Below are 25,140 nucleotides of genomic sequence, written 5' to 3'. Positions count from 1 at the left end.
CTCCATGGGGCCAGGATGGTGGGGCGGGGGTGGGGTGGAGACTGGTCCTGTCTGGGACAGGGCAGCTGCCTCTCAGGTGTGCACAGATGGTTGGGGTCCCGGGTTGGGGCTCTCTGAACCTGAAGGATCCCTACACCCGGTGGGGGTCCGGCCGGCCCCCCCAACAGGAAGCCAAACCTCTCTGCCCAGCCCTCCCCCCGCCCCAGGCCGGGGCACCTGTGTCTAGGCTGCTTCTCTTCCGGGGCCCCCGCTGCACCCCTCATGGCAGCTCCAGGGCTCTGGGGACTGGGAAGGTGGAGGGGTCTGTGAACTCGTGTCGCTGGGGGCCACGCGGGCAGGACGGAGGGGACCCGCAGGGACCCGCAGTGACCGGCGAAGACGCACTCCTGAGGAGACTGGGCCTGGTGGGCAGGGGTGGGCATGAGTGCGCTCGGAGGGCCTTCCCCTACTCGCACTACCCCCCCACCCCAAGGTCACGGTGGCTCACACGGCTGGACCCCGACACAGAGCCTTTATTCCACGCTGCGAGCAGGGGAGAGGCCTTGCCGGGGAGGAGCCGCGTCCAACTTCAGCACGTCCCCGGCTGGGGTGACCAGTCTGACGGGGGAGACAGAGGCTCAGATGCAGGCGGAGCAGAGCCGGGACAGAGCTGGAGGAGGCATGAGGGCCCACAGCTCCGGGGAGGGGAGAGGCGCTGGGGCCCAGGACGGGAGGGGGCCTGCAGCTGCCTGGAAGAAGGCGCCGGGGCGGGAGGCTGGCCAAGGACGGAGGGACATACCCTCCAGGGTGCCACCCTGCCCCCAGCCCCCAGGCTCACTGCAGAGGTGCAGCGGGGCCCTCCCAGGCTCGTGCTTGTGAACGCTGTGTCCCTGTGTGTGCACACGTGCGTGCACGCGTGTGTGAGCAGGGGCGTGTGCCCACGTCAGCACCGTGTCTGCCTGTGTGCCTGTGCTTTACATGTGGTCACACACGTGGGAAGGGCCAGATGTGGGAAATGCTCCTGGAATGAGAGGAGGGGGCCCGGGATGCGGGACCCCGGGCAGGGGCGGGGGGCGGCCCGGGACAGGGGGACCCCGGGTGGGGACAGAGACCAAGGAGTTGTGAGAAACCCCCTTTGAGCTCAGGCTGAGCCCTCTGGGGTGGCCAGGACCCCGCAGGTAGACCCTGCGTGCAGGCCACACTCCCCCATGGGCTCCCATAGGGCTCTCGGGGGCCATGGGCGGGCCCATGCCGGGTGCGGGCCTGCGCCAGGTGCCCACCCCTGCGGCTGCCCGAGGGCCCGTTACCTGTCAGGTCTGGGAAGACGACGTTGTCGTCCGACAGGCCCAACGCTTGCAGCAGGCAGACAAATTTGTCCAGCACCACGGTCTGGACCGTCCACATCCTGCCTGGGGCCGGGGGGAGCAGCACGGCCTTCAGCCATGGCTGTTGCACTGGCAGTGCCGGACCCCCGCACTCCACCCCTCCCCGCCCTCCCTCCTCCCCTACCCTCCCTTCTCTCCCCCCCACCCCCACCAGCTGGACCTCGGCCGCTGGGCGGGGTCTCACATAGCAGGTTAACCCTGACGACGCTCTGGCCGCTGGACTGTCTTCTGAACAGCATCAGAGCGAACACGCTGTAGTCAGTGTCATACACCTGGACCTCCTCGGGCTCTGCCGGGACACAGGGGAGGTAACGCCGCAGTATGAGGCCCTCTCCTGCCCAGGCACCCTCCCCAGGCCAACCCCCCTGCCTCCCGCGGTCACCCTCTCACCCTCCCTGCTCTCCACCGAGAATCCCCCAGGCTTTGCCGCCGGAATCAGCACGTACGACCAGGAGACACAGCGGTGGCCCCTGCGGGAGCGGGGGAGAACACAAGAGGAAGGTTCTGGAACCTGGCCAGACCTCTGGTTTCCTTCTCTCCCTCAGGGGAGGGCCCCGAAGCCAGTCCCTGCCAGATCTCAGCTGCTCACTTGGAGGAGACGTCTGTCGAAGGCCATGGGCGAGGCCCCACACAGGAAGCTTTGCTGCCCTCCCCAGGGAGGTTGTCCCTCCTGGAGGACGAGGTGTGAGCTCTCCCTCGCCCTCACACATCCCCTTGGAGCCTCTGCCCGCCCACCCACTGGCCGCTCCTTCTCAGACTGGCTGGGACCCCTAATGCATGTGTATGTGCGATGGCGACAGAAAGGTGTTTCTGGTTGCGGGTCCCTCCGGGAGTCCTGAGTGAGCATCGTGGCTGGTGCCCCTAGCCCAGACTTCACTGAGCCAGGCCAGATGGGGAGAAGCTGGGCCGGCCAGGTAGGCCCCCCAGCTCGGGCCCCAGGAGGCCCTCCCGCAGTGCAGGGGCCTCTCCAGGTGGACACACCTGTTTTGAGAAGCAACCAAGTTCAGTCCGGCCTGCAGGTCGGGGAGAGGGGAGGTTGCCCCAAAGTCTTCTTGGTCCAACTGCATTTGCACTGGGTTCTCTGTCCCCCACTCCTCCCCTCTAATCAACTTCTGACAGGAGCTAGGCCAGTCAGGTGCCCCCAGGAATCTGAGATGCTACAGTGGGGGGTTCTGGGGTGGCTGAGCCCATGCAGCGGGCAGGCTGGGGCAGGGGCCAAGGGAGACCCTCAGAGAAGGCTCTCAGCTCTAGGACCTACCTTGGTCGGCATGGCAGACCCGCCTCGCCTACGGTCCCTGTTTCATATTACTCAGACCCAAAGAGCCCTAACCAGAGAGGTTCCCAGGCCCTCTCTCCCCTGTAGCCAGGCAGGTGGGCAAGGAAGCCTGCCAGGCCTGCTGAAGACGTGGTGAGGGTAAAGAAGCCCTCATGGCACCGGTGTCCCCCAAAGGGGACGGCACCACCCTCCCCTCATTCCCAGGGGCCATCCATCAAGACTCCTGCTTCTCCCGACCAGGGGAGGCACTTCCTTCGGGCAGACCAGCCAGAGCACCTGTCACCCTGGATGCAGCAACGGGTTCAGGAGGATCATGTGACTCCAGAAAACCTGGTCAGAGGCCATTGCCAGGCTGACCAGGACGCTCTCTCTTTTCTGGAATTGGGAGCCCTGAGAGGGACATCAGCCCAGGCTAATGTTTTATCCCTGCAAGGTGAGAACTTTCCCAAACAGAGCTCTGGGATAGACAGAGCTGAGAGAGAGAGAGAGGTAGGGGTTAAAGGGGCCCTGATCACACTGTTTGAACTCCTGGATCCAGCTGTACCTGAACTCCCTAAGCCCGCGAGGCTCTTCTGAGTCTGTGATCCAGTAAACGCACCCCTCTTTTGTGTGTGCCCCAGAGCTGGCTTAGGTCACTGGCAACCTGTGCTGAACCAGGGCACTGGGGCCCATGCTGGCCTCGAGCCATGAAGCCATTAGGTTCCAGGGGTACAGGCCAGGGATCCTCACTCACCGGGTCATGGCATATGACACTTCAAGGTGGCTGTTCTTATTTTGCTCGAACACTGCAGTGAATGGGGTCAGCAGGAACCTGTCCATCTTCCTGTGGGTGCTTCCCGCCAGGCCAACCACAAACCATTCCCCCTGGAACTGTGGGAACCTGAGGTAGGCAGAGCCCAGGACAGCCCAGGGGCCCTCACCAGGCAGTGGCTCCCCATCTGAGCACCAATGATGCCGGCAGGGCTGGGGTGAACTCGCCCAGCGCCTAGCATTTGCAGGCCTTGATGGAGATGTTCCCACCGCACAGGCACTCGCCAGGGTTGCAGGAGGGAACAGCTGGCCCAGGAAGGCCTGTCCAGCTGTCCGGGGACCTTTTCTGTTGGACGTCAGGAATCTCTGTGGGGGGATCTGAGGCCAGGCTGGGCTCCCGGGACGGTGCCTTCCCCGGCCACCATGGCCCTCCTTGCTCCCTGCACACTTGGACCCCAGCTGACTTTCTCCCCCTCCCTTCAAGCCCCCAGACCTGGTCTTCCTGGAAGCTCCGTAACACGGAGGGAACGCCTGGCTGGGTGTTTGAGGTCTGGCCCTTCAGGCCTTTCAGCAGGGCGAGCACTGCCCATAGGGCACAGCAAGGCTCCATCCCAGGAGGGACGGGGGAAGCAAGTGGCCCTGTGGCTGCCGACTTAGACCGTCCCCTCTTTATGGGCCCATCCGCAGGTGCCCCTCCCCAGGGCATGCCCCTTTCGCGTGCCTTCTCGGAACCGGCAGAAGAGGCGGCCGCAGAGGCTTGGCGGCAGACTGGGCAGGGGTGGGGCTCTCTTAAGATCCTGCCCGCCAAAGACGGGGGGGGCATCTGGGTCCCAGCCCAGAAAGGGACACAGGCAGAAAATGGAGGGGCTGGGGGTGCTTGCTGGATCCACTAGCTCCCAGGGATGTCTCTGCACCTCGCTTTCTGAGTCCGGAGACCCCCAGCTCCAACCCTCTTTGGAACCCCTTCCCAGTGCCCCACGCCTGCGGTGCCTCCCTGTCCGGGCCCTACCTCAGGAGCCTTCCTGCCACTAGGTGGAGAGCAGAATGTTCCATCCCACACAGGGAGCTTGACCTTTTCTTAGTCCCGAAGATCAGGGGCACGGAGTTCTTGTGGAACGCTGAGTGCTGAGCCCAGGCCTGCCACCCCCGCACTGCTCCCCACGCCCCGAACCCAAGCATGGGACAACAACAGACCAAAGGGCCCTACCATCCCAAGGGGCAGGGGTCGCGGCCGGTCAGAGTGACGCCAAACAACAGGGTGGTGGGCAGGCAGCCAGAGCCCCCAGATCAGGATGACCCGAGGGGTGACTGCAGGGGCCCCTGTGCCAGAGTGAGGCAGGGGGCATGCAGCCCAGTCTTGTGGGGGTGGGGCTCCCACACACTTGGCTGGGGGGCAGGAGGGCCTGGGCTCTGGGCATGTAGCCCGCTCTGCCACCCCCAGAGAAAGAGCCTGAAGAAAACAGGCACGGAGGTTGTCAAATGTGTAGGTGCTGGGCTCTAGGAGGCTGGAAGAATGTGTACCTGACCCATGAGCCCCCCGTCCCAGGCCACCTCCTGCCCCCACCCAGGTCCCCCCTGTCCTGGGCCACTTTTGCCCCCTCCCAGGTCTCCCCGTCTCGGGCCATCTCCTACCAAACAGGTTACCCCTGTCCTAGGCTACCCCCTTCCCCACCTGGGTTCTCATGTCTTGGGCCACCTCCCGCCCCCACCCAGTTTCCCCCCTATTCTAGGCCACCTTCTGCCCCAACCTGGGCCATCTTGCCCCCCGGAACACACACACACTGCGCTGCCCCTTGTCTCCCTCCCCTCCCCCCCAGGTCTCCATATTTTGGGCCACCTCCTTCCCTCCCCCACCCTTGGCTTCCAGCAGTCTGTCCTGAAGAGGGGACCCAACCAGGACATGGAGAAAGCACTGGTCCCCCAAGGACAAGGAGCTTCAGGGCCTGGCTCTGTCCCAGAACCTCACACTGGGTGGAACGGTGTGGACCGCCTGGTCCTTCCTCCTCCGGGAGCGTTTCCCATTGCCAGGGAGACCATCAAGGCCTCTCAAGGTCAGCTGCAGGCCCCAGGACAGGGGACGCGCAGGGGTCGGGAGGGCCAGGGCCACCAGCATCTCCCCGAGACCCGAGCCCGCAGGGCAGCCCCCCATTCCTCGAGCTCGGGGCTCAGAACGGCTCTGCTGCTCCGGGGGACTCCGGCCCAGAAGAGGAGAAATGAGAACCGATTTCCCCGGAACCTCCCACAGGAGGCCTCTCGGCCCAGCAGAAGCTGGGGTGGCGGCTCCGACCCCGGACGCTTTGAACGCCGCGTCCCACTTCCCACCCCGCGGCGGGCCCCGAACGGCGGCAGGCGACACGCTCAACACGTGCAGGCCGGCCCCCTCTGCGCCTGCGCTCTGGGGCGCTGGGGGCGGGACACCCCTCCCCCGCCCTCCCGGCCGCAGCGGAGGGCAGGCGGGTCCCCCGCGCGGGAGAGCAACCCCGGGCCTCGCTCCCGGGAGGGCCCCCCCACCCCGCCCACGCCTCCGGGGCTAGCGGGGAGCACGGTTCCGGGCGCCTCCCGCGGCGCTGGGTGACTCTGGCGCCCCCTACCGTCCGCCGGGCGGGTTGCAGGCTGGCGGCGGACTGGCCGAACCGCGCTCCTCCCACAGTCAATGCCATTGGTCGAGGGCGGGCACGTGACGCTAGCGGCGCGCGGCGCCGTGTGCAAAGGCTAGGGGCGGCGTGGTCCGCGGGTACAGCCAGTCGGGGTGGCTGCGGCGGGGCCCGGGACGCCCCCCCCAGCCCATCCTCCCGGGAGCCGGGCCTGTCCTCCCCGCAGCCCTTCCCCACCGGCTGCCTGGCGTCCTCCGCGGGCCCCTCCCGCGCGCTCGCTGCGCCCGGGGCCGCCCCTTCCGCACAGCAGCAGCCGGAGCACCGCCGCCCCCCGCACGGCGGCTCCCGGGTTCGCTCGCCCCAAGCTCGGGCGCGGTGCTCTGGTCGGGCTGGCCCCGCCCTCCCGAGCGCCCGGGGCCGAGGCAGAGGGGGTGGACGGGGACCGACCTGCACCGGGGAGGGGAGGGGCGCTGGGTTCAGGGCATCCCCGAGGGCCCGCCGCGGCCGCTGAAGCCCTCAGCTGGGGGCGGGGGGACTGAGGGGCGGGCGCAGTGCTGGCCAGGAGCAGGCCCTGTGGAACGAGCCCGTGCGACGCTCCTGCCGTGAGCCGGAGGGAGGTGGTGGGTTCCCTGGGCGGCGGGCTCTGTCCAGCCCCGGCCCCCACAGGCAGGGGTCCTGGCCCACCTGTCCACTGGGGCTGCTGTGTGCGCAGAGCGCGGGCACCCAGCGAGAAGGGCCGGCAGTTCGGGGACAGCCCACGACGCGCCTGCCTGTGGGATCTGGGCGCGGGGGGCCTGGCACGCAGCACCCTCGCGTCCTGCCGAGGCCGGCGGGCTCCCAGGACAGTGCTCCAGCGGCAGGAGCCGCCTTTCCTGGAGGCCCCCAACCACCCCTGCCAATTAAAGGCAAGTTTGCATATCTTTTTAGGAGGTATTTTTCTTGGGGCGCCTCCGTGGCTCATTCGCTCGATTTGGGCCGAGGTCATGATCTCTGGGCTGTGGGAGTGAGCCCGCGTTGGGATCCCTGCTCCGTGTGGAGCCTCCTTAAGATGCTGTCTCTGTCCCTCCATCCCCGCACCCCTGCTCCATCTCAAGCGCCCTCCCTCCCTCTCTCCAGAAAATAAAGTACTTTTCTTCCTTCTGAGGTATTAAAAATCACCTATTACAATTAAAAGGCAGAACACAAATCATAACATTTTTACATAAAAACAGTTCACTTAGAACTACAATTATTTCACCTAGTTTGTGACAATTAGAGTTCATTGAACATTTTTGTGGAAATAAAATGCATGGCAACAGTAACCCGCACCCCCCCCCCCCCCCCCCCCCCGCCAAGACCCAGAAGGACAGGCCTGGGGAGCCAGAGGGACACTGGGCTGCTGTGGGGCCTCAGCCCTGTGGTCACTTGGGAGGGTCTCTGGTGCCGCCGTTTGGACCTGCAGCCCTTCCCGAAGCAGCCTTCCCCAAAATGCCTGAGTGGGGGGTATGTCAGAATCCTCCCACACCCCAGAGCAGAGGCCCTTATTTTCTGTTTGGGGGCTGTGGGGCCAGGCATGCAGGGGCCTCTCTGGGACACTGCCAGCTCTGAGCCACAGCCCCACCGGCTACAGGTGCGTGGTGACTCCAGCCGGGGTGATCAGTGGCTCTCTGGGAAGTAGGGCCCACGGGGAGGCTATGGTTTCCCTCAAAGCCCTGGGTGCCATGGCCCGCTGCCTTCCTCTCTTCTCCTCAGCCCTAAGGTCTGCCTTTCTGGAAGGCCTATTGCACGGGACAGAGGGTGGGCCCTGTGCAGTCTGCAGGGTCGGGTATGGTCCACGGCCACCCATTGGAGACAGGGAACCCGTACAAGGCTGCTGCTGGGTCTCCCCGCGGACACCAACCCGTCCTCCTGGTCCCAGTGGGCCACATGGGAACGCAGAGCTGGGACAGAGAGTGGTCCCTGCGGTTCCCCTGGAATGGCCTGCTGCTCACCCCTACTGCCTCGCAGCCCGGGGAGGAAATGGGGGCCAGTGGGGTGTCCGGCTCCCCAGCGCCCTCTCAGCCGCACCCACAGTCAGTGGTGAGCTCTGGACCTCGAGCTTCCAGGAACAGGGAGCCGTCCCACCTGTGTGCCCAGCGTTGAGAAACACTCGTCAGATCGATGCCCGGGGCCCCAAGACAGCGTGGCTTGGGGCCAGTTCCGGGCCCAGCTTTGGCCAAGCTAATGCCCATTTCCCTAGACGGACCTTCCAGCTCCAGTCTGGGCCCAGCCTGGGGCTGCCCTGTGCCCTCAGACCCTCCCCACGTTCTCCTGAAGGGAGGCTAACCCCCCACCCCCGTGCTGGTTCCCAAGGGGACATTGGGGAGACTGAGGGAGAGGCAAGCACACGTCTCCAGGACGGACATGTCTGTCCAGAAGCACCTGGGTAAGCGCTGACTCACAGCCCTGTGGGCCTGGATCTTGCCCAGCAAGGCTTGGGGAGGCCGAGAAGGGGAGGGAAGGGAGAAAGCCGCCCCCCACGGAGGAGGCGTCCTCAGAGCCCAGGCACACCTTCCCGGAGCAGGGCGCCTGCAGGCCCCTCAGGGCACTGGGTGGGCGTCTGTGGGCCAGGGTACCTGCTCCCAAGCCAGCAGAGCGGTCGAAACTGGCCAGTGCCCTCCAGCCAATGCAGAAGATGGTTTCACGAGATGGGGGGTGGGGGGTGCTGGGAGGATCTGGGGTGTGTTCTCACTAGGAGGGTCTCCTGGCACCGGGTAAGGGCCGCAACCCCCTCCTCTAGTCTCGGGGCAGCCACTGGCGGGACCCCCCTGGGCAGACCTTGACCCTGGGGGGAGGGCATATGTGGGTGACTCGAAATTGTTTAAGTGCCCTTTGCACTCTTGGAGTAGCTTCTGTTTCCTCTAGGGTCAGTTCTCCCCGGTCCTGACTCTTCTCTCCTAGGGATCTCCCCGTGTCAGCGACCCCTGGCAGGTCGGCCGGGACCTGGGGTGTGGAAAGCACGTGCAGTCTACCCTGGGGGGTAGTGGGGAGCCCCCGGAGGCAGACCTGCCCCAGCACTCCACATCCCCGCAACAGTGTGGCATCACTTGGAGGGGCCTCTCCAGGCAGCCACTGCCCGGGGTGGGGTGGACATTGTTACCCCATTTTCAGCCCGTCCCTCTCCCTGCCTCCATCCCCCATGGGTCTTGGAGTTCCCAAATTCCAGAAGGGTCTCTACAGAGCAAAGCACACCTTGCCTCCTGGTTTCTCATAGCGGGTAACCTTGGTCAGATCCTGGGTGCGGACACTCCCACCTTGTGCCCCAAGCTCCTGTGCTCACCCCAAACCTAGCTCCTGAATTAGGCCTGCTTCCTCCAGACACCCCCACACCCTCCTTATGCTCCCTGCCTGTGTGATCTCGTGATCTACCCCAAGGGGCACCTGGCTGCCTGACACCAGGACTGGACCCATCCCCAGGTGGTCAGTCCTGCTCCCAGGCCTGTCCCAGCCCTTGGGGTAGCCACAGGGACAGTCCAGCCTCCTGTTTCTAAGACTGCTGCCAGCTCCCCGCAGATCCAGGTACCACATCCAGGAAAGGGGAGGGGGTCTGCCTGTCCCTCCCCAGTGGCCTGTCCTGCCACAGGCCAGAGGGCCACTGGGACTCTGGACCCATGCCTCCCAGGAAGGAGCTCAGGGTCAGCGGGAGACCAGGAGAACCTGGGGGGAGGGCTCCTGATCCCTCTAGAAAAGGTCCCCCACCATCTGGGAGGGGGACAGGCTCTGGTCCTGGGCCTACCCCAGGCAGCCCAGCAAGGCTAGCAGTGCATGTGTGCCCACAGCCTGGGAGCAGGGAAGGGCAGCTGGGACCACAGAGCAGCGGCCCAATTAAGAGGCAGAGACCGGGGCACTGGGATATCAGGGACCACCCTGCCTCCCTGGGGAGGGTTTTTGACCAGGGGAGCCAGCCACGTGCTCCTCCCCAGCCCACCCAGGGGAGCAGCCCCACGTGCCCGTGAGAAGATGGTCCAACGGGGAAAGGAAGAAATCAGGGGCCAAGACAGACAGTGTTTAATGAAGGCCACGTTCCTGAGCTCTGTGGGTGATGGGCAGCTTCAGGGCACACAGGGGAGAGTGTCCCCCCATGGGGTGGCCCTGACCCTGGGGGGCGCCGGGGCTCAGTGAGGGGGTAGCAGGTGCCACCACCATCAGGGTCTTCGCTCCTTCTAAGGTCCGGGCCGCTGCCTGAACTCACCTTCTTGTTTCTGGGGCACAGAGACGAGACTCAGCCAATGAAGGAGCGAGGGGTGCCCCCTGTCACTGCACCACCCGGCCAGGACTGCCCACTCACCATCTAGGATGTGGAACTGGTCTGCGGCCTCGCAGAAACCTGAAGGCCCAAGCAGGGGTCAGTGGTGGCTGGGGCAGGGCACACGGCAGGAGGGCAAGGCCGGCCGCTGGGGGAGGCTTACCGTACTTGGGGAAGAACAAGACGTGGTCCTCGGTCAGGTTGGCCCTCTGGACGTGCTGCTCAAACGCACTCAGCGCCGAGTCACTTGGAGGGAGTGAGCGGGCTGTGGGGCATACAGGGCTCCTGGGCACGCGGTGAGGGGCATGCCGGGCACAGAGATTGTGTGCTTGGGACGCACCCATCCCCCTCCCCGCCCCCTCTGTCCCCACACCTGGGCCTATCCACTAAGGCCCCTCCCTGACCCCTGCTCAGCTGAGGAGGTCAGAATGCAAGGAGGGGAGGACAAGGAGGGTCTGTGTGTGTCCTTCCGGCCTCTCCCCGCACAGATGGCCCTGAGTGTGTGCGGAGCGTGGGCTCCCACAAGGACGCACTGTACAGTTTCACCGACAGCCTCCGCTTCCGCTCCAGGTACAGGATGGCGTAGCCCTCATAGTCCGTCTCTCCGACGACCACGTCCACTGCACGGGCACCTGGAGCCGGGCAGAGTCAGCCGAGTCAGCTCCTCCCCCCAGCCCCACGCCCCATCCCTGATGCCCTGGCCTCACCTGGAAGCAGGAAGCGGCCCGGGACTCCCACGTCTTGGTAGAGCTGCCGCACCTGCCAGCAGATCCCATCCCTGGGGGGCGGGGGAGTACAGCAGGCTTAGGGACCCCAACCCGGACAGGGCCCCACAGGACTCTGGTCCAGGCCACAGCAAGGGTGGAGGCAAGGGTCCTTGCGGGGGACTCACAGCTTTTGGAAGGTGCTGACAGCCATGGCTGCACGCTGGGGAGCCACACGCAGTAGGGTGGCCTCAACCCGGTGGCCTTGCTCCTGCAGGAAGCCGCACGTGGAGGCCACAGCCACAAGGAGCCACGTCCCTGCAAACTAGGGGCAGGCCATGTGAGGGCACACGGGGATGAGGGGCTGCCTGGCCCTGGCCCCTGGAAAGCTAGGTGAGATCCTGCCCACCCCCCTGTCCCCCTCTACCTGCTGAGCATCAAAGTTGGCCTTTGGCGGGATGGTGCTGATGGGGGACGAGGGCTGAGGAGGTCTCCGAGCCCTCTGGCTCAGGGAGTCCCTAGCCAGGAGCAAAGTCAAGAGGAGTGCCGCCCTGGGGGTCAGCATGGCGGTGGCAGTAACGGTGCAGGGACTGGGGGAAGCCTAGGTCAGGACGGCCGAGTCCTGGGTCAGAGTCCACTGTCCAGTTCCGCCCAGAAGCCTAGCACAGGAAGTCGGCGACGTCCACGGCCAACCCAGTAAGTCCCCGTTGGTCCTCCTGCCTTACCAAGCACCCTGCCCGCCCCCCCTAAAGTCCACCCCCAGCCTCCTCGACTCTGCACTTCCCAGCAGGGCCCTGGCGCCATATCCTGTTTACAAAGTCCGAGTTGACCTCTGGTTCCTTGTCCACGACCCCCTAACCCAAGGGCCCGAGCAGCTGGGAGAGGCGAGGCGGGGTCTCAAAGTGAGTGAGTCTTGCCCTCAGCCCAGCCCACGGGCCCCGGTGCAAGGGCGCCGCCCCTCCCGGCCGCCAGGGGCGCTGCTGGGCGCGAGCTCGAGTGCGCGCAGGCGCAGCAACAGCCGAGGCGGGCTGCCGGGTGCTCGGCGCTCGGCGGCCATCGATGCCTCAGGGCTCGAGGCATCAGCCTGGCGGGCTTCATCATAGAGACGCGGCGGCAGGAGCGGCGGGGCGGAAGCGGGTGGGCCGGCCGAGGCCGGGCGCCGGGGCAGGGGCAGCACAGCCGGGCGGAGGCGGCCGCGGTGAGTGCGCCCGGCTCCGGGGAAAGTCGTCGTCCGGCCCCGGACCCGCGGTTTCCCGGCCCCGAGGAGGGTCGCAAACCGGCCGCGTCCGGTCCCCGGCTCCCCGCCCCCCACGCCCAGCCTCAGCCTCCGGCCCCTCGGCCTCGGCCGTGCCCTCTGCCGATGAATGAGTGGCCGAGGCCGCCGGGCCTGGGGCCGAGCCGAGGCCCCGCCCCTCGCAGCCCCTCAGAGGGGAGAGGGGAGGGGACGTTGGGCCGCCCCCGCCCCGCCCCCACCTCGCCCGGCAGCGACAGCGGCCGCCCTGGCCCGCTGACCGCCGGGCAGGGCTCCCCCAGGCCACAGGACAGAGGCCAAGGGCCGGCTGGTGTCCCTGGCGGCGTCTGGGGCGGCCCACGGGCCCCAGGCCTCTGCTCGGAAGGACCTCGGACCCACGCTGAGAGCTCTGAAGCCTTGGGGCTGCCCGGTCAGAGTGGCAGGAGTGCGTGGGGGGCCACCGGGTCTTCGTTTCTCGGGCTCAGAGCAGTCACCAGCCCGGGCACCCACATGTGTCTCCGGGCCCCCGCGCGGGAGGAGGTCAGAGGGCCCCACCCCGCCACCGGCCCCTTCTGGGCTCAGAGCAGATGTGGGGTCCAGCTCAGGCTGGCCCTGGCCGGGAGGTGCTGAGCGGGGTCTGCTGCCCGCCTGGAGCTGCCTGTTCCAGGGAACCACTGGGACGTGCGGGGACGCCCGTCAGGAGTATGGGGTCCAGGAGTGTGGCTGTCCAGGGCGCTTGGAGGAGCCGCTGGACCCTTAGGCAGGTGGGCAGGGCCAGCTGGCCCTCTACACAGGCTCAGTCCAATGGAAGTCCCAGCAGGGCACTGGCCTCAGCTCAGCCACGGGGCCCCTCCCTTGGGGCCAGTATCCTCGGCCAGTGCAACCAGCAACTAAGGGACCACGTGTGGGTTTCAGGGCTGCCTGGGCAGAATGTCACAATGGACGAGGGGGGCACACCCCTGCTCCCTGACAGCCTCATCTACCAGATCTTCCTGAGCTTGGGCCCAGCGGACGTACTGGCCGCCGGTCTGGTGTGCCGCCAGTGGCAGGCCGTGTCCCGGGACGAGTTCCTGTGGAGGGAGCAGTTCTACCGCTACTACCAGGTGGCCCGAGACGTGCCCCGGCACCCAGGTCAGGGCCTGCACGTGGCCCCACAGGCCACCAGGCTGGCTGGGAGGGCGGGAGGCAGGGCCATTCACATGCCGCCAGCTGAAGCCACAGCACTGGTCCCCCACTGCCCAGATCTCCATAGCGGTCACCAGGCACCGCGTGGCCCTCACATGGATGGGGAGCAGCCGGGCCATGCCTCAGTACAGGCCTGGCTGGGAGGCAGGGGCTTCGGGGTGCCAGGGGCACCCCTGCAGCTGAGGTGATGTCCCCTACGCTGTTAGGGTGCTGGCCTCTGTGGGAAAGGAGGCTCAGGGCCCCAGCGGTGACCACCCCCCACCCCCAGCGGCCACGTCCTGGTACGAAGAGTTTCGGCGGCTTTATGACACGGTGCCCTGTGTGGAGGTCCAGACGCTCAGGGAGCACGCGGACCAGGTTCTGCACCTCAGCTTCTCCCACTCGGGCTACCAGTTCGCCTCCTGCTCCAAGGACTGCACCGTCAAGGTGAGCCCGGCCCCCAGCAGCTGCGGCCTGCGGGGGCGGCCCACACTGCCCATGGAGGGAAGCGACTTATGCTCCAGGGCCAGGAGCCAGCCACATGGACCCACACCCCTCGGGTCAGCGGGCAGCCAGGGGCAAGGAGCCCCATCCTGCTGGTGGTTCCTGGACCTGAGCTCAGCTGGGAGAGGGGCTTGCAGCCTGGGTCCTGGGGTCCCACGTAGGGCGGGCTCAAGAGGCCCCGGGATGACTCCGCCCCTGTGCAGATCTGGAACAACGACCTGACCATCTCGCTGCTGCACAGCGCGGACATGCGGCCCTATAACTGGAGCTACACCCAGTTCTCCCAGTTCAACCAGGACGACTCGCTGCTGCTGGCGTCCGGGGTGTTCCTGGGGCCCCATAACTCCTCGTCGGGTGAGATCGCAGTCATCAGCCTAGGTGAGGGCGGGCGGTCAGGGCCACCCCCACCCCTCCTCCTACAAAGCCCTGTGCCCTCCCCCACCCTGCCCAGCCCCTTCCCACGGCCCTGCCCCCTCCACCCCAGACAACTTCGCTCTGCTGTCGCGAGTGCGTAACAAGCCCTACGACGTGTTCGGCTGCTGGCTCACGGAGACCAGCCTGATCTCGGGGAACCTGCACCGCATCGGGGACATTACCTCCTGCTCAGTGCTCTGGCTCAACAACGCCTTCCAGGTGTGGGCTGGCGGCCCCCTGCGGCGGCCCCCTGCGGCGGCCCCCTGCCTGGCCTGGTGCCCACCTGCTGTCTCCCACCCCCAGGACGTGGAGTCAGAGAACGTCAACGTCGTGAAACGCCTCTTCAAGATTCAGAACCTCAACGCCAGCACCATCCGCACAGTGATGGTGGCCGACTGCAGCCGCTTTGACAGCCCTGACCTCCTGCTGGACGCCGGCGCGCCCCCCGGCCGCGTCTTTGACCTGGGCAGCGACAGTGAGGACGAGGCGGGAGGCCCGAGCCCAGGGCCGGCTCCGGCCCGCACCAAGGACGGTTTCCGGCGCTTCTTGGATGGGCTCCTGGATGGGCGGGCGCAGCCCCAGCTGTCGGAGCACGCGCTGGAGACCAAAGTGGCGGAGCTGCTGGCCCAGGGCCGCACCAAGCCCCCCGAGCACAGCATGGCCGACGCCCACAAGCTGCTTATCTTCACCACGGGCTGCCTCACCTACTCACCACACCAGATCGGTAGGGGAGCGGGCCCTCCTGCCTCCCTGGAGCCTGGGGGCTGACTGATTCCTCGCTGCTGGGCTGGTGTCCCCTGGCCAAGGGCAGGGCTGGAGTCTGTGGGCACAGTCGGCCTCCTCCGCTTGTTCTGGGAGCCCCGCCCTGGTCCAGTTGCCTGGAGTGCACGTTCCGTGGGGGCCCCTCGTTCAGAGGCTGCTCTCCCCGGGCCTCCCGCAGGCGTCAAGCAGATCCTGCCACACCAGATGACCACAGCTGGGCCTGTGCTGGGCGAGGGCCGGGGCTCGGATGCCTTCTTTGATGCCCTGGACCACGTCATCGACGTGCACGGACACATCATCGGCATGGGCTTGTCCCCAGACAACAGGTGGGCCCCCGAGAGTGTCCTGGGTGGGGGCCTCTGCAGGCCGCTGATACCAAGCAGGGTGCCCCTCGCCCAGGTACCTGTACGTCAACAGCCGGGCCTGGCCCAGCGGCTCCGTGGTGGCCGACCCCATGCAGCCACCGCCCATCGCAGAGGAGATTGACCTGCTGGTGTTTGACCTCAAGACCATGCGGGAGGTGAAGCGGGCTCTGCGGGCGCACCGCGCCTACACGCCCAACGATGAGTGCTTCTTCATCTTCCTGGACGTCAGCAGGGACTTCGTGGCCAGGTAGGCGCGTGGGGCTGGGCTGGGCTGGGGCTGGGAGCGGTGGCAGGGTCTCACCAAGGCTCCCCCGCAGCGGGGCAGAGGACCGGCATGGCTACATCTGGGACCGGCATTACAACATCTGCTTGGCTAAGCTGCGGCACCAGGATGTGGTCAACTCGGTGGTGTTCAGCCCCCGAGAGCAGGAGCTCCTGCTGACGGCCAGCGACGACGCCACCATCAAAGCCTGGCGCTCTCCCCGTACAGTGCGCATCCACCAGGCCCCGCGTCCGCGTCCCTACCCTTTTATCTCCTGGTTTGGCAGCCAAAGGCGCTGAGAGGGGCACTGGCCGACAGGAGTGTCCTGGGGCTGCTGGGACCCACTGAAGATGGCACAGAGGCCTGCAGCCTTTTCCCGAGGGCCCCGACCGTGTGGCGGGCAGACACGCTCGGGACAGTCAAGCCTTAGACGGGGGTCCAGCAGGACCGCCGGGAGGGGACGGCCTGCCCGCCCCCCACGCTCACACCACACACCGCCTCCCACGGCTGTGACCTTCAGCGCGGGGGCTGCCCCCTGGGCTGGCTTGGGATGCACTGGACACTGGGCCCTGCCCTTCCCCCACCCTCTTCCCCCAGGGCCTGTGCCCTGCGACCGTCAGCAGCACACGTATCCTTCGGTCGGGCCTCCTCTGGGAACTCCTTTGCTCACCAGCAGGGCCGGCGGCGCAGGTCAGTGTGCCGTGGGCCCAGGCAAACTGCATGTCACTGGTCACCCGTGCGGGCCTGAATAAACAGTTGCCAATAGCACCCTGTCGTCCAGTCTCTGTGTGGGGGAGGGGCCCGGCTGACAGACAGCAGACACTCGGGGCTGAGTCCCCAGCCGCTGTCCCTGGAACCTCTGAGCAGACGAGGTCACTGGCATGCAGAAAGTGCCAGAGCGCGTCCAGCATGGCACGCGCTTGCCGCCAGCATGGAGGTGTGAAGGGCGCCCCGTGGAGGACGGGACCGCACACGGCAGCGTGGGGCTGGGGATGCGGGGCGGAGGCGGACGTGGAGGCAGGAAGCAGCCCCAGCCACACCCCCAGAGCTTGTCCCACGTCTGTCCTTGGCTCACTTGCTCCCTTCATTGTGCTGGGTGCCGGGTGCTGGGTTGGGGTGCGGATGGGGCGGCAGCCTGACTTCCATGCCTGGCTACACGGGGAGCTCATCGTGTCCAACTGTCTGACTATGCACACACAGTGACCATCACCACAGTTGGACAGACGTGGCAGACACGGATGGGGGAACGGGAGGCCAGAGGCAGTGCCGAGCAGAGGCTGCTGGGGTTGGACCTGCACTGGCTACAGGGGGACGGCTGGACAGGGGCCATGAGGGTCTCGGCGGGGAAGCCACAGGGCCCAGAGGAGCTGCTCCTGGCCAAGGGTCCACCAGCGTGGGCAGCGCACCCAGAGGAGGCTGCCCCAGCCCACAGTAATCAGCAGCAGGAGGACGAGGAGGGGAACCGGGAGACGAGGGCACAGTAGCACCAGAGCCCCAGATGTCCCGTGCACGGCCCAGCCGAGACCAGAGCCACAGGGCCGGGCACCACGAGCAGCTCCCGACAAGCGGCGAAGATGGAACGTTCTCTGGAGAGACTTAAAATCATCAGGGAAACTCAACGTGTAAAACAAAATCAGGGGGAATAAGAAACACCCTCCCAGACTTCTGAAAAGAAGCCAGCGGGACAGGACAGGGAGAGTGACTGAAATGGAAGAGAGGTCAGAGCAGACCCCCTGGCGCGAGAGTTAGTCCCCAGAAGACGGAGGAGGAGGGATGCAACTGGGTGAAACCCGAGGGAGGGATGGAGGCGCGGGGAGGAGGGCCGAGGCAGTGCGTGCTCAGAACGCGTGTGCTGAGGTCTGGCCAGGACGGGCAGTGGCACCCACGAGAGCAAGGCCACGGTCAGCGAGGATCCCAAGATCCTAGAGCTCTCAGCAGAGGTTCCAGGTTAGGTGGGTCAGGCACGGGACCCATCCCTCCCTCAGCGCCGCTAGAGGAGCTAAGCGCTCGCTCCGAACGGGGCAGCACAGCAGCACATGGGAAGCAACAGCAGACCCGGACCTCCACGTCTGCACCCCCGCCAGAGCTCAGGACAGCCTCCGGCCAGAAGCCAGCGCCCAGAGAAGAGCCAGCCAGGACGACGGAGCAGCCGACAGACAGGCCCGCTGGCAGCGAGCGCGCTGGCTGCAGGAGCCCATGGGGTGGACTGCAGCTCTGGCTCCGAGAGCCCGGGACTGCTGTGCTCTCTGCACTGCCGCTGCGTAGACCCAGAAGTGGCCTTCGGACCGCGGAAGGGCATGACAGAGCAGGACAGCAAGGGCCCTATGTCTCTGGCTGAAGGAGCAGACAGGGTTGGTCCCCAGCCAGAGGGAGAAGCTAGGGAAGCAGCCGCGAGGTGGCTATGACCGCCAAGGCCGACCGCCGGGCCAAGGCCAACCGCCAGGCTGCAGATGCGTGTGGCAGACCCAGGAGCCTGTGGACCAGCGCCCAGTCCCAGCCTGAGGACCAGCCCACAGACCGTGGTGGGTGTCGTGGACCTAACCCTAACAACTCGGACACGGACAGTCGCCCAGGAGTCAGACAGGACCTGGAGCCGATCCAGACATCTCTGGAATGTAACCCACGGTTAGTCAGGACACAAAGACCCTCAAAATGTCAGCTCAGAGGGAAGGACTTTCAGCGGACGCCAAGGATGAAAAGATCCAGCTACCGAGACTGCCCGGCACGGACTCTACGGCAGCAACTGCAGAAACGCTTGGACAAACTTCGCAGACGTTTCGACAGACGTGAAGACACGAAAGTCTCAGCACAGAAGCAGAAGGTTAAGAGAAGCCAAACGGACGCGTGAGGGCTGAAAAGCAAAATTTTAAAACTCACTGGACAGAGAGACCAGCAGACAGACGTGACAGAAAAGTCAGTGACCGTGACTGAAGACAGGGGGACAGAAATCATCCAACCTGAACAAAAGAAAGAAAACCATTTTGCGGGGAGTCAGGCCCCAGACACCTGTGGGACAGACACTAAAGGTCTGTTTGCCCCCTGGGGGCCCCCGAAGGAAGAGGAGCGACCCGCGGACAGGACAGCTGGAACTTGCCCATTTGTGGCGCAGGACACACACCCACAGCTTCAGGAAGCCGAGAAACCCACACCCAGACGTGTCTCCTCAAACGGCGGGAACCCAAGACAGAAGAACCCTGACGGCAGTGGTGGGGGCACAGGCCCACCCAGCGAGGGGCAGCCCCTCCCCAGCTGCGGCGGGTGAAGACAGCAAGGCTGTCACCCCCAGACGCCGCAGCTGGTGAAAACACCGTTCATGGACACAGGTGGGATTTCCCAAGTGAAAGACAATGAAGAGACTCCAGCCAGCGACGGAAGGTCTGACGGGACGTCAGCACCATCGGGATGAGGCTGGGACGCCCTCGAGGGCGCAAACTGCAGACAGACCTGAGCTCATCAGAACATGTCTGACGGCGGAAAGAAAGGCAGTTAGGATGTTTTCTGACGGGAGTTTTCGGTCTAGATATGGGGGTGATGAAGGGACCCTTGGGGGTAAGGACCCACATCCCAGTTAAGGGGCAAAATACCAAGTGCTCCAGGAAGATGTTAAAAGCTGAGTGTGTTCTGCAGGCGCCTTGGGGGCTCCGTCGGCCGAGCGTCCACCTTGACTCAGCTCGGGCCTTGATCTCAGGGCCGTGCGGTCAAGTCCCGTGTGGGGTTCCACGCTGCGCACGCACCTGCTTAAAACCACAGTGAAAGTTGAGCACGTTGTGGTCCTTAGAACCTAGACGTACTGCACAGACAGACAGAACCACAACAGAGGGACTGACACAGACGATTAAAACAGTCCAAGTAATTCTGTCCTTCCAGGCCACAGAGAGGAAATGGAGTCACAAACATGGAGACCCCACAGAACACAAACAGCATGGGGGGCACCTGCCCCAGCGCGGCAGAAATGACGTTACCGTCAGCGTGAGACGAGAGACGCGAACATACAGCCCCGTCTGCCGGCACAAGCAGAGGCTTCCAACAGGGCGTCGGGGAGGGAAACAGCGAAACATTCCACAGAAACACTCGGAAAAGGGGCCTTGAGCGGCTCCACTGACCTCCGGGAGCGTGTGCCCTCTCACCGGGGAAGACGGGGTGCTGCCCACAGGGGAGACGCTGAGAAGGTGAAGCCTTCCCCAGTGCGTGCGCAGCTCACAACAGAGCCGGAACCCACTGAAGCCAAGCGGCAGAACGACGGGAGAGTGCAGCCAGAGACCCGCAGACCCGCAGACCCCGAGACCCGCAGACCCGCAGACCCCGAGATGGCGCCCCCGCTCAGGCCAGAACCTGGCACAGGCCTGAGCGCATTCCCCAGGGCGGCTGGAACCAGGAACCACACACTGGGGAGTCCCTTGTCTCACGCTCCAGAGATCACAAGAATGCACGCTTGCCATGGGGGGGACCCCTCCTGCCTGTTCAGCCGCTGGTGGGCCAGCCATCCTTGGTGTCCTCCTCTGTTGACCTGTCAGTCCAACCTTCTGCCTCCACATGGCCACCCCCTGGGCCTCTTCCCATCATCTTCCCTCTGCAGTCTGTGTCCAAATCTCCCCTTTTTATAAGGTTCCCAGTCCTACTGGCCTGGACCCACCCTATGCCTCATTGTAACTAGATCACACTACACAGAAAGGTCACGTTCTGAGTTCCTGGGGATTCGGATGTCGCCGTATCTTTCTGGGGGTGTGATTCAACATGTGGGATCTGCCAACTGACTGGATTTCCCCGAGCTGTGCGCAGCAGTCCACTCGCGAGAGCAGAAGACACATTCCCTTCTGCGGCACAGGGAACATCGCCGAGAGGACCACAGCTGCACGGTGAGACGAACCTCAGCCCAAAGTCCTTTTCCATACGGCCCCCGCGACCCGACCCCAAAACCAAAGACCGCGGAAGGACACCAACATGCCCGCTGAATATAGATGCAGAATCCTCGGGCGACAGACCAAATCCAGGAAGAGCACAGACTGAGGTGCTCGCCGCCACCCGGGGGACTCGATCCGGAAACGCAAGGCTGGTTCTAGATGGGGAGACGCGGCAGCGGGAGCCGCACGGGAGGGCGGGGCAGGGACCACTCGGACGCATCTCCTGATGCCGACAAAGCACTCCACAGAGCATCCCAGCTGCGCTGAAGCCCGCGGCTGTCGGGCAGGAGCGGGGACCTGCTCAGCCTGGGGAAGGCGCCGGCACCGTCTGCTGGTAGCGTCTCCCTCGGCGGGAGAGGGAACCTTCCCGAGGCCAGGGGCGGTCCGGGAGCCCCTCCTTTGCTCCGGGCCCCCTCACAGGGGGACACTCAGCAGGTGGGTAAATGAGCCAGTGCTGAAGGGCGCACAGACGGAGAAGCGTGAGAGTGTCCTTATGCACAGACAACAGTGCGTTTATGTGGGGAATTCCCCAAAAGCTACAAAAGCAACCAATTCACTCCTAGAACCAGTGCGCTTTTCAGACTTATGGGATACAAAGAGAACGCACAAAAAACAATCTACACACTAGGGATATACGGTTGGAAACCAAAACTTAAAAATTAACTTTTGTGGGGCATCTGGGTGGGCCAGTGAGTTGAGCGTCCGATTCCTGATTCTGTCGTGATCTTGGGGTCCTGGGATCGAGCCCTACGCTGGGCTCTGTGCTCAGCAAGGAGTCTGCTAGGGATTCCCTCTCTGCCCCTTGCTCCCTCGCTTTCTCTGAGTAAACAAATCAACAAAATCTTTAAAGAAATACAATCCTTTACAACAGCTCGAGAACGAAGGAGACGCTCGGGCGGCAACCTAAGGAAGCAGGTGCTCGTGCTGGGTGCTGCAGAATGAGGACTCAGAGAAAAAGCAAAGAGACAAATTATGTTCCTGGTTTGGAAGACAACACAGACGTCAGTTCCCCCCAAACCGACCCTAGATTTATGACAACTCCCGTCCGTGCCCAGCAGGGCTTCCTGTAGCTACGGGCAGGGGATTCTGAGACTGACCCGTTCTGGTGAAGGAACAGAGACAGCTGGGGACCCTCTGAGCAACAGGGAGGAGAGCAGGGGCTCCCAGCCCTGCAGCTACTGCTCGCGGGGGCGTGTGCGACGGACGGACTGCGCTGGTGCAGACACGCGGGTGGGGGCGACAGGTCGCACATGCGTGACGACTGGGCCTCACGAAGGCACCAAGTGAGTGGACAGAGGGAGGCTGGCCGTCCGTGGAGGCAAACAGCTCACAGTCATTTCCACAAACGGCCGGATGCGGAGGAATTAACCCCAACGTCACGGCTTTGCAAAACTCAGCGCAAAACGGGTCAGAGGCCCAGGCGCGGCCTGTCACGACCGCGGGCGGGGACGGAGGTGCGCCTCCGGTATCGGGTGGCAGCAGGAGGCTCCCAGACGCCACCTGAAAGCCCGGTCCACGGCGCACTTCTCCGGAACTTACCGACCCGGCCTGTGACACAGGAACCAGAGGAAAGCACCTGCAGCCGCACAGCGGACCAGCAGCGCGTCGCTAGAACCGGCCAGCGGCTCTCGGGCTCAGCAGCCGCCCGCCCGGAGAAGACGCTCCCGCCACACGAGCGGGAAAGGCAGGCTCGAGCCGCAACAGAAGCCCAGCGTGCGGCTGCGGGGCAGGGGGCACGGGACCCCCACCTGCGCCACTGTGTCCGCCTGTGAGGCTGTGTGACGGGACGCCCCGCTGCCCCACGCGTCCGCGGCCGCACACAGCTGTGTCTCAGTCGGGAAGGCCCGAGGCCCAGTCCAGGCCCCGGCTGGGCACCTCTTGCTGTGTCCGCAGGTGGCGGGCGGGGTGGGGGGTGGGGCTCCCTGGGGTCCCTCTCCCGAGCCCCACCCGTGACCTGTCATTCCCCTCCCAAAGGCTCTGTGTCCCAACACCTTCCCTCGGGCTTGGGTTTCAGCCGATGACTTCGGGGGGGCGGGGGGCACACACCCCCTCAGGCCGTCACAGCTATTCTGGAAAACGGCGCACGTTCTCAGGAATCCAAGCGACCCTTACCGTGCGACCCAGCAACACCACTGCTCCGGGACAGGGGAGGGCGCTCCACACCAGCCTGCCAGCAAGCGCTCAGAGCAGCCGCACGCGGGACCCAGATTGGGAACCACCCAGACGCCCTCCAGCAGGTGCGGACTCCGCGCCCGGCGGTAGCCGAACCGAGTGGCGCGCTGTTGGCGGTGCTGAGCGTCCGCGTGCTGAGCGGAGGGCCGGGCCTCAGAAGGCAGTGCCCGCGGCTCCAGCCCCAGCGGCCCTCAACCGGAGAACGGGCGCCGGCTGGGGGCTCAGGGTGGGGTCCAGAGATGGAGGAGGTGCTCACGTGCTCCCGTAAGTGTGAGCAGACGGTCAGAGCCGCACCCGAAACGCTTATGACCCAACTTCCCCCGACAAATCGCAGGGGCTGTTGGAGAAAGTGCCACCAACTCACCCGCCAGGGGCCCAGGAGAGACTGCAGGTGTGGTTCCAAGTGCACAGGAAAAGTAAGCGTCGTCCCAGGACTCTAAACCCAGTCAACATCTAACCCAAGGCTAGAGTCGGGGTCTGGGGGCCTTGGTCAGTTGGGGGGCTTGGTCAGTCGGGCGTCCAACTCTCAATTTCGGCTCAGGTCATGACCTCAGGGTCGTGAGACCGAGCCCCGCGTCGGGCTCCAGCTGGGCACAGAACTTCTCCCTCTCCCTCTGCCCCTCCCCACACATTCCCCCCAAAACAGAACCAAAAGCAAAGGTGGGACACACCCAGCTGCAGGAAGCCAGAGGCTTGCAGGACAGTGCGGCGGGCGGCTACAGGGGGCACAAGGCAATGGTGAGCCACAGCAGCGTGTGGGTGCCCTGGCTGCTGTTGACGGTTTTCAGCGGTTTTTTTTTTTTTTTCAGATGATTCTATTGATTTGAGAGAGAGAGAAAAGGTGCACAAGCCGGGGAGCGGCAGAGGGAGAAGGAGACTCCCCACCAAGCAGGGAGCCCAACCTGGGACTCGATCCCAAGACCCTGGGATCACGACCTGAGCTGAAGGCAGATGCTTAAGGACTGAGCCCTCCGGGAGCCCCCTAATAAGTATTTTTTTGTGTTTAAAACGAATATGGACTTGAAATTCTAGAGAACGTGCGGAGGGAGCAGGAGGTCAAATGAAGGCCAAAGTGGAAGTCACGCTGCGCAGAATGTCACCAGTGCAGCTGGCAGCTCCTCAAATACGCCCCCACAAGGCCTGTCACCTCCCCCAGCGGCAAGGGAACCGGCCAGGACACGAGCCATACACGACTCTCCCAGCAACACGGCTCATGACAGCCCAAGTCCATCCACAGACAAATCAACCAAATGTGGTAACTGGAGTGTCATCCGGCCCTCGGAAGCTAGGAGTCCTGATTCCCGCTCCGGAGTCTGGAATTGTCCTGCTCGAGCCAGGTGTGAAGGCTGTGCTGTGCCACCAGAGATGGCGTCCAGAGGAGTCCCCAGGGACAGACAGCGGCAGAGCTAGCCGGGAGCAGGGCCTGCTGCCTTCTGGGAGGTGACAAGGTACTGGAACAGACCTGTTACAGGGTCTGCCTCTAGAGCCTGTGCTGTGTCCAGAGGCCCCCGCGCTCCCCACAGCAGCCAGCACTCAGCAAGGGCAGGCGCCTGGTGCCCTCGGCTCTGGTGCAGACCTCCCCCCACTTCTCCTGGAGCCTGACGGCCTTCCTCTACCCGCAGCACTCCTCTAGCAAGCTCTCCAGACCCAGACCCCCGAGCCCCTGCAGGCCAGCTGCCCTGGAGAGCAAGGGACGACTGTCAGGCAGCCTTGCCCGGGCCCTCCTCGGCTCACAGGCCACCCCCCAACCCTCCTTCCCCCTTCTCAAATGGGCACATATCTTTCTGCTCTTGCCTCCTCTCCCCCCATTCTGTCCTGTTGGCCAAAACTTTTCCAACCCTCTTATTTTACTGCTCTGTTTTAAGGAAAAGGAAGTAAATTCACTAATGTCCTTGGTTTATCCCAACTGACCTAATGGAAAAGAAAACGCACGCCCCCACACAAATTCCCAAAGTAAAAATCCAATGTGTTGAAAATAAAGCTTTAAAAACCTCATAAAAAACCCAAAAGCATTTTCTTGGGGAGACTTGGCACTTCCTAAGTGGTCAGCGGCAGAGTCCACAGGAAGCAGCCACCCGGCGCGTCCCGCCGGCTTCAGGCTCCCGAGCTAACACAGCGCAGACACGACTACGGACCGGTCCTGCCGACAGGGGAAACCAAGACCGACAACCCAGGAGACAGGCGGCCAAGGGCGGGCGGGCGCGTCTCTGGGCTCCGTGGCCCAGCAGGCCTCCGTGCTCCCAGGCCAGGGGCCCGACGGGGGCGGCGTGGGGGGATGGTGACGATGGGCGGGGGCTGCCAACCCGGGCCAGCTCTCTGCGAGGACACTGTGGTCTCGTTTGTGGGGACGCGGGACAGAAACTCATGAGGACGGTGCCCGGGAGAGCTGGGAGGGAAGGGCCGGGCAGGACTT

At 64.8% G+C, this 25,140-nt stretch overlaps 3 protein-coding genes across 9 annotated transcripts; 1 reads left to right on the top strand and 2 right to left on the bottom strand.

Moving 5' to 3' along the window:
- Positions 1-286: 286 nt before the first annotated feature.
- On the bottom strand, positions 287-6,061 carry LCN12 (lipocalin 12). The gene is made up of 7 exons (XM_047700398.1): positions 5,982-6,061; positions 3,884-4,213; positions 3,374-3,510; positions 1,755-1,834; positions 1,549-1,653; positions 1,287-1,388; positions 287-1,000 (listed from the first exon to the last, which is right to left on the bottom strand). Exons 1-7 carry the CDS (start codon positions 6,048-6,050, stop codon positions 954-956), a joined length of 870 nt encoding a protein of 289 aa, XP_047556354.1. The 5' UTR covers positions 6,051-6,061; the 3' UTR covers positions 287-953.
- A 3,932-nt stretch (positions 6,062-9,993) lies between these two features.
- On the bottom strand, positions 9,994-11,530 carry C8G (complement C8 gamma chain). Its single transcript, XM_047700399.1, has 7 exons — positions 11,380-11,530; positions 11,141-11,277; positions 10,956-11,026; positions 10,782-10,880; positions 10,412-10,513; positions 10,291-10,329; positions 9,994-10,204 (listed from the first exon to the last, which is right to left on the bottom strand). The coding sequence occupies exons 1-7, from the start codon at positions 11,515-11,517 to the stop codon at positions 10,191-10,193; spliced, it is 600 nt and encodes a 199-aa protein (XP_047556355.1). The 5' UTR covers positions 11,518-11,530; the 3' UTR covers positions 9,994-10,190.
- FBXW5 (F-box and WD repeat domain containing 5) lies at positions 11,513-16,422 on the top strand. 7 transcript variants are annotated; one of them, XM_047700395.1, is made up of 9 exons: positions 11,513-11,648; positions 13,099-13,314; positions 13,637-13,794; positions 14,055-14,229; positions 14,336-14,484; positions 14,569-14,989; positions 15,206-15,353; positions 15,427-15,639; positions 15,710-16,422. In XM_047700395.1, exons 2-9 carry the CDS (start codon positions 13,122-13,124, stop codon positions 15,951-15,953), a joined length of 1,701 nt encoding a protein of 566 aa, XP_047556351.1. In that variant the 5' UTR covers positions 11,513-11,648; positions 13,099-13,121; the 3' UTR covers positions 15,954-16,422. The 7 variants fall into 7 exon arrangements, with proteins under 7 accessions (XP_047556351.1, XP_047556347.1, XP_047556352.1 ...); XM_047700391.1 differs by lacking the exon at positions 11,513-11,648 and adding an exon at positions 11,997-12,150; XM_047700390.1 differs by lacking the exon at positions 11,513-11,648 and adding an exon at positions 12,175-12,613.
- The last annotated feature ends 8,718 nt before the right edge of the window (positions 16,423-25,140 follow it).

The sequence above is a fragment of the Lutra lutra genome, chromosome 13 (genome assembly GCF_902655055.1).
Source record: "Lutra lutra chromosome 13, mLutLut1.2, whole genome shotgun sequence".
Lineage (NCBI taxonomy): Eukaryota > Metazoa > Chordata > Mammalia > Carnivora > Mustelidae > Lutra > Lutra lutra.
Note: the sequence above shows the minus strand (reverse complement) of the source record. Positions and strands in the feature narration are given on the sequence as shown.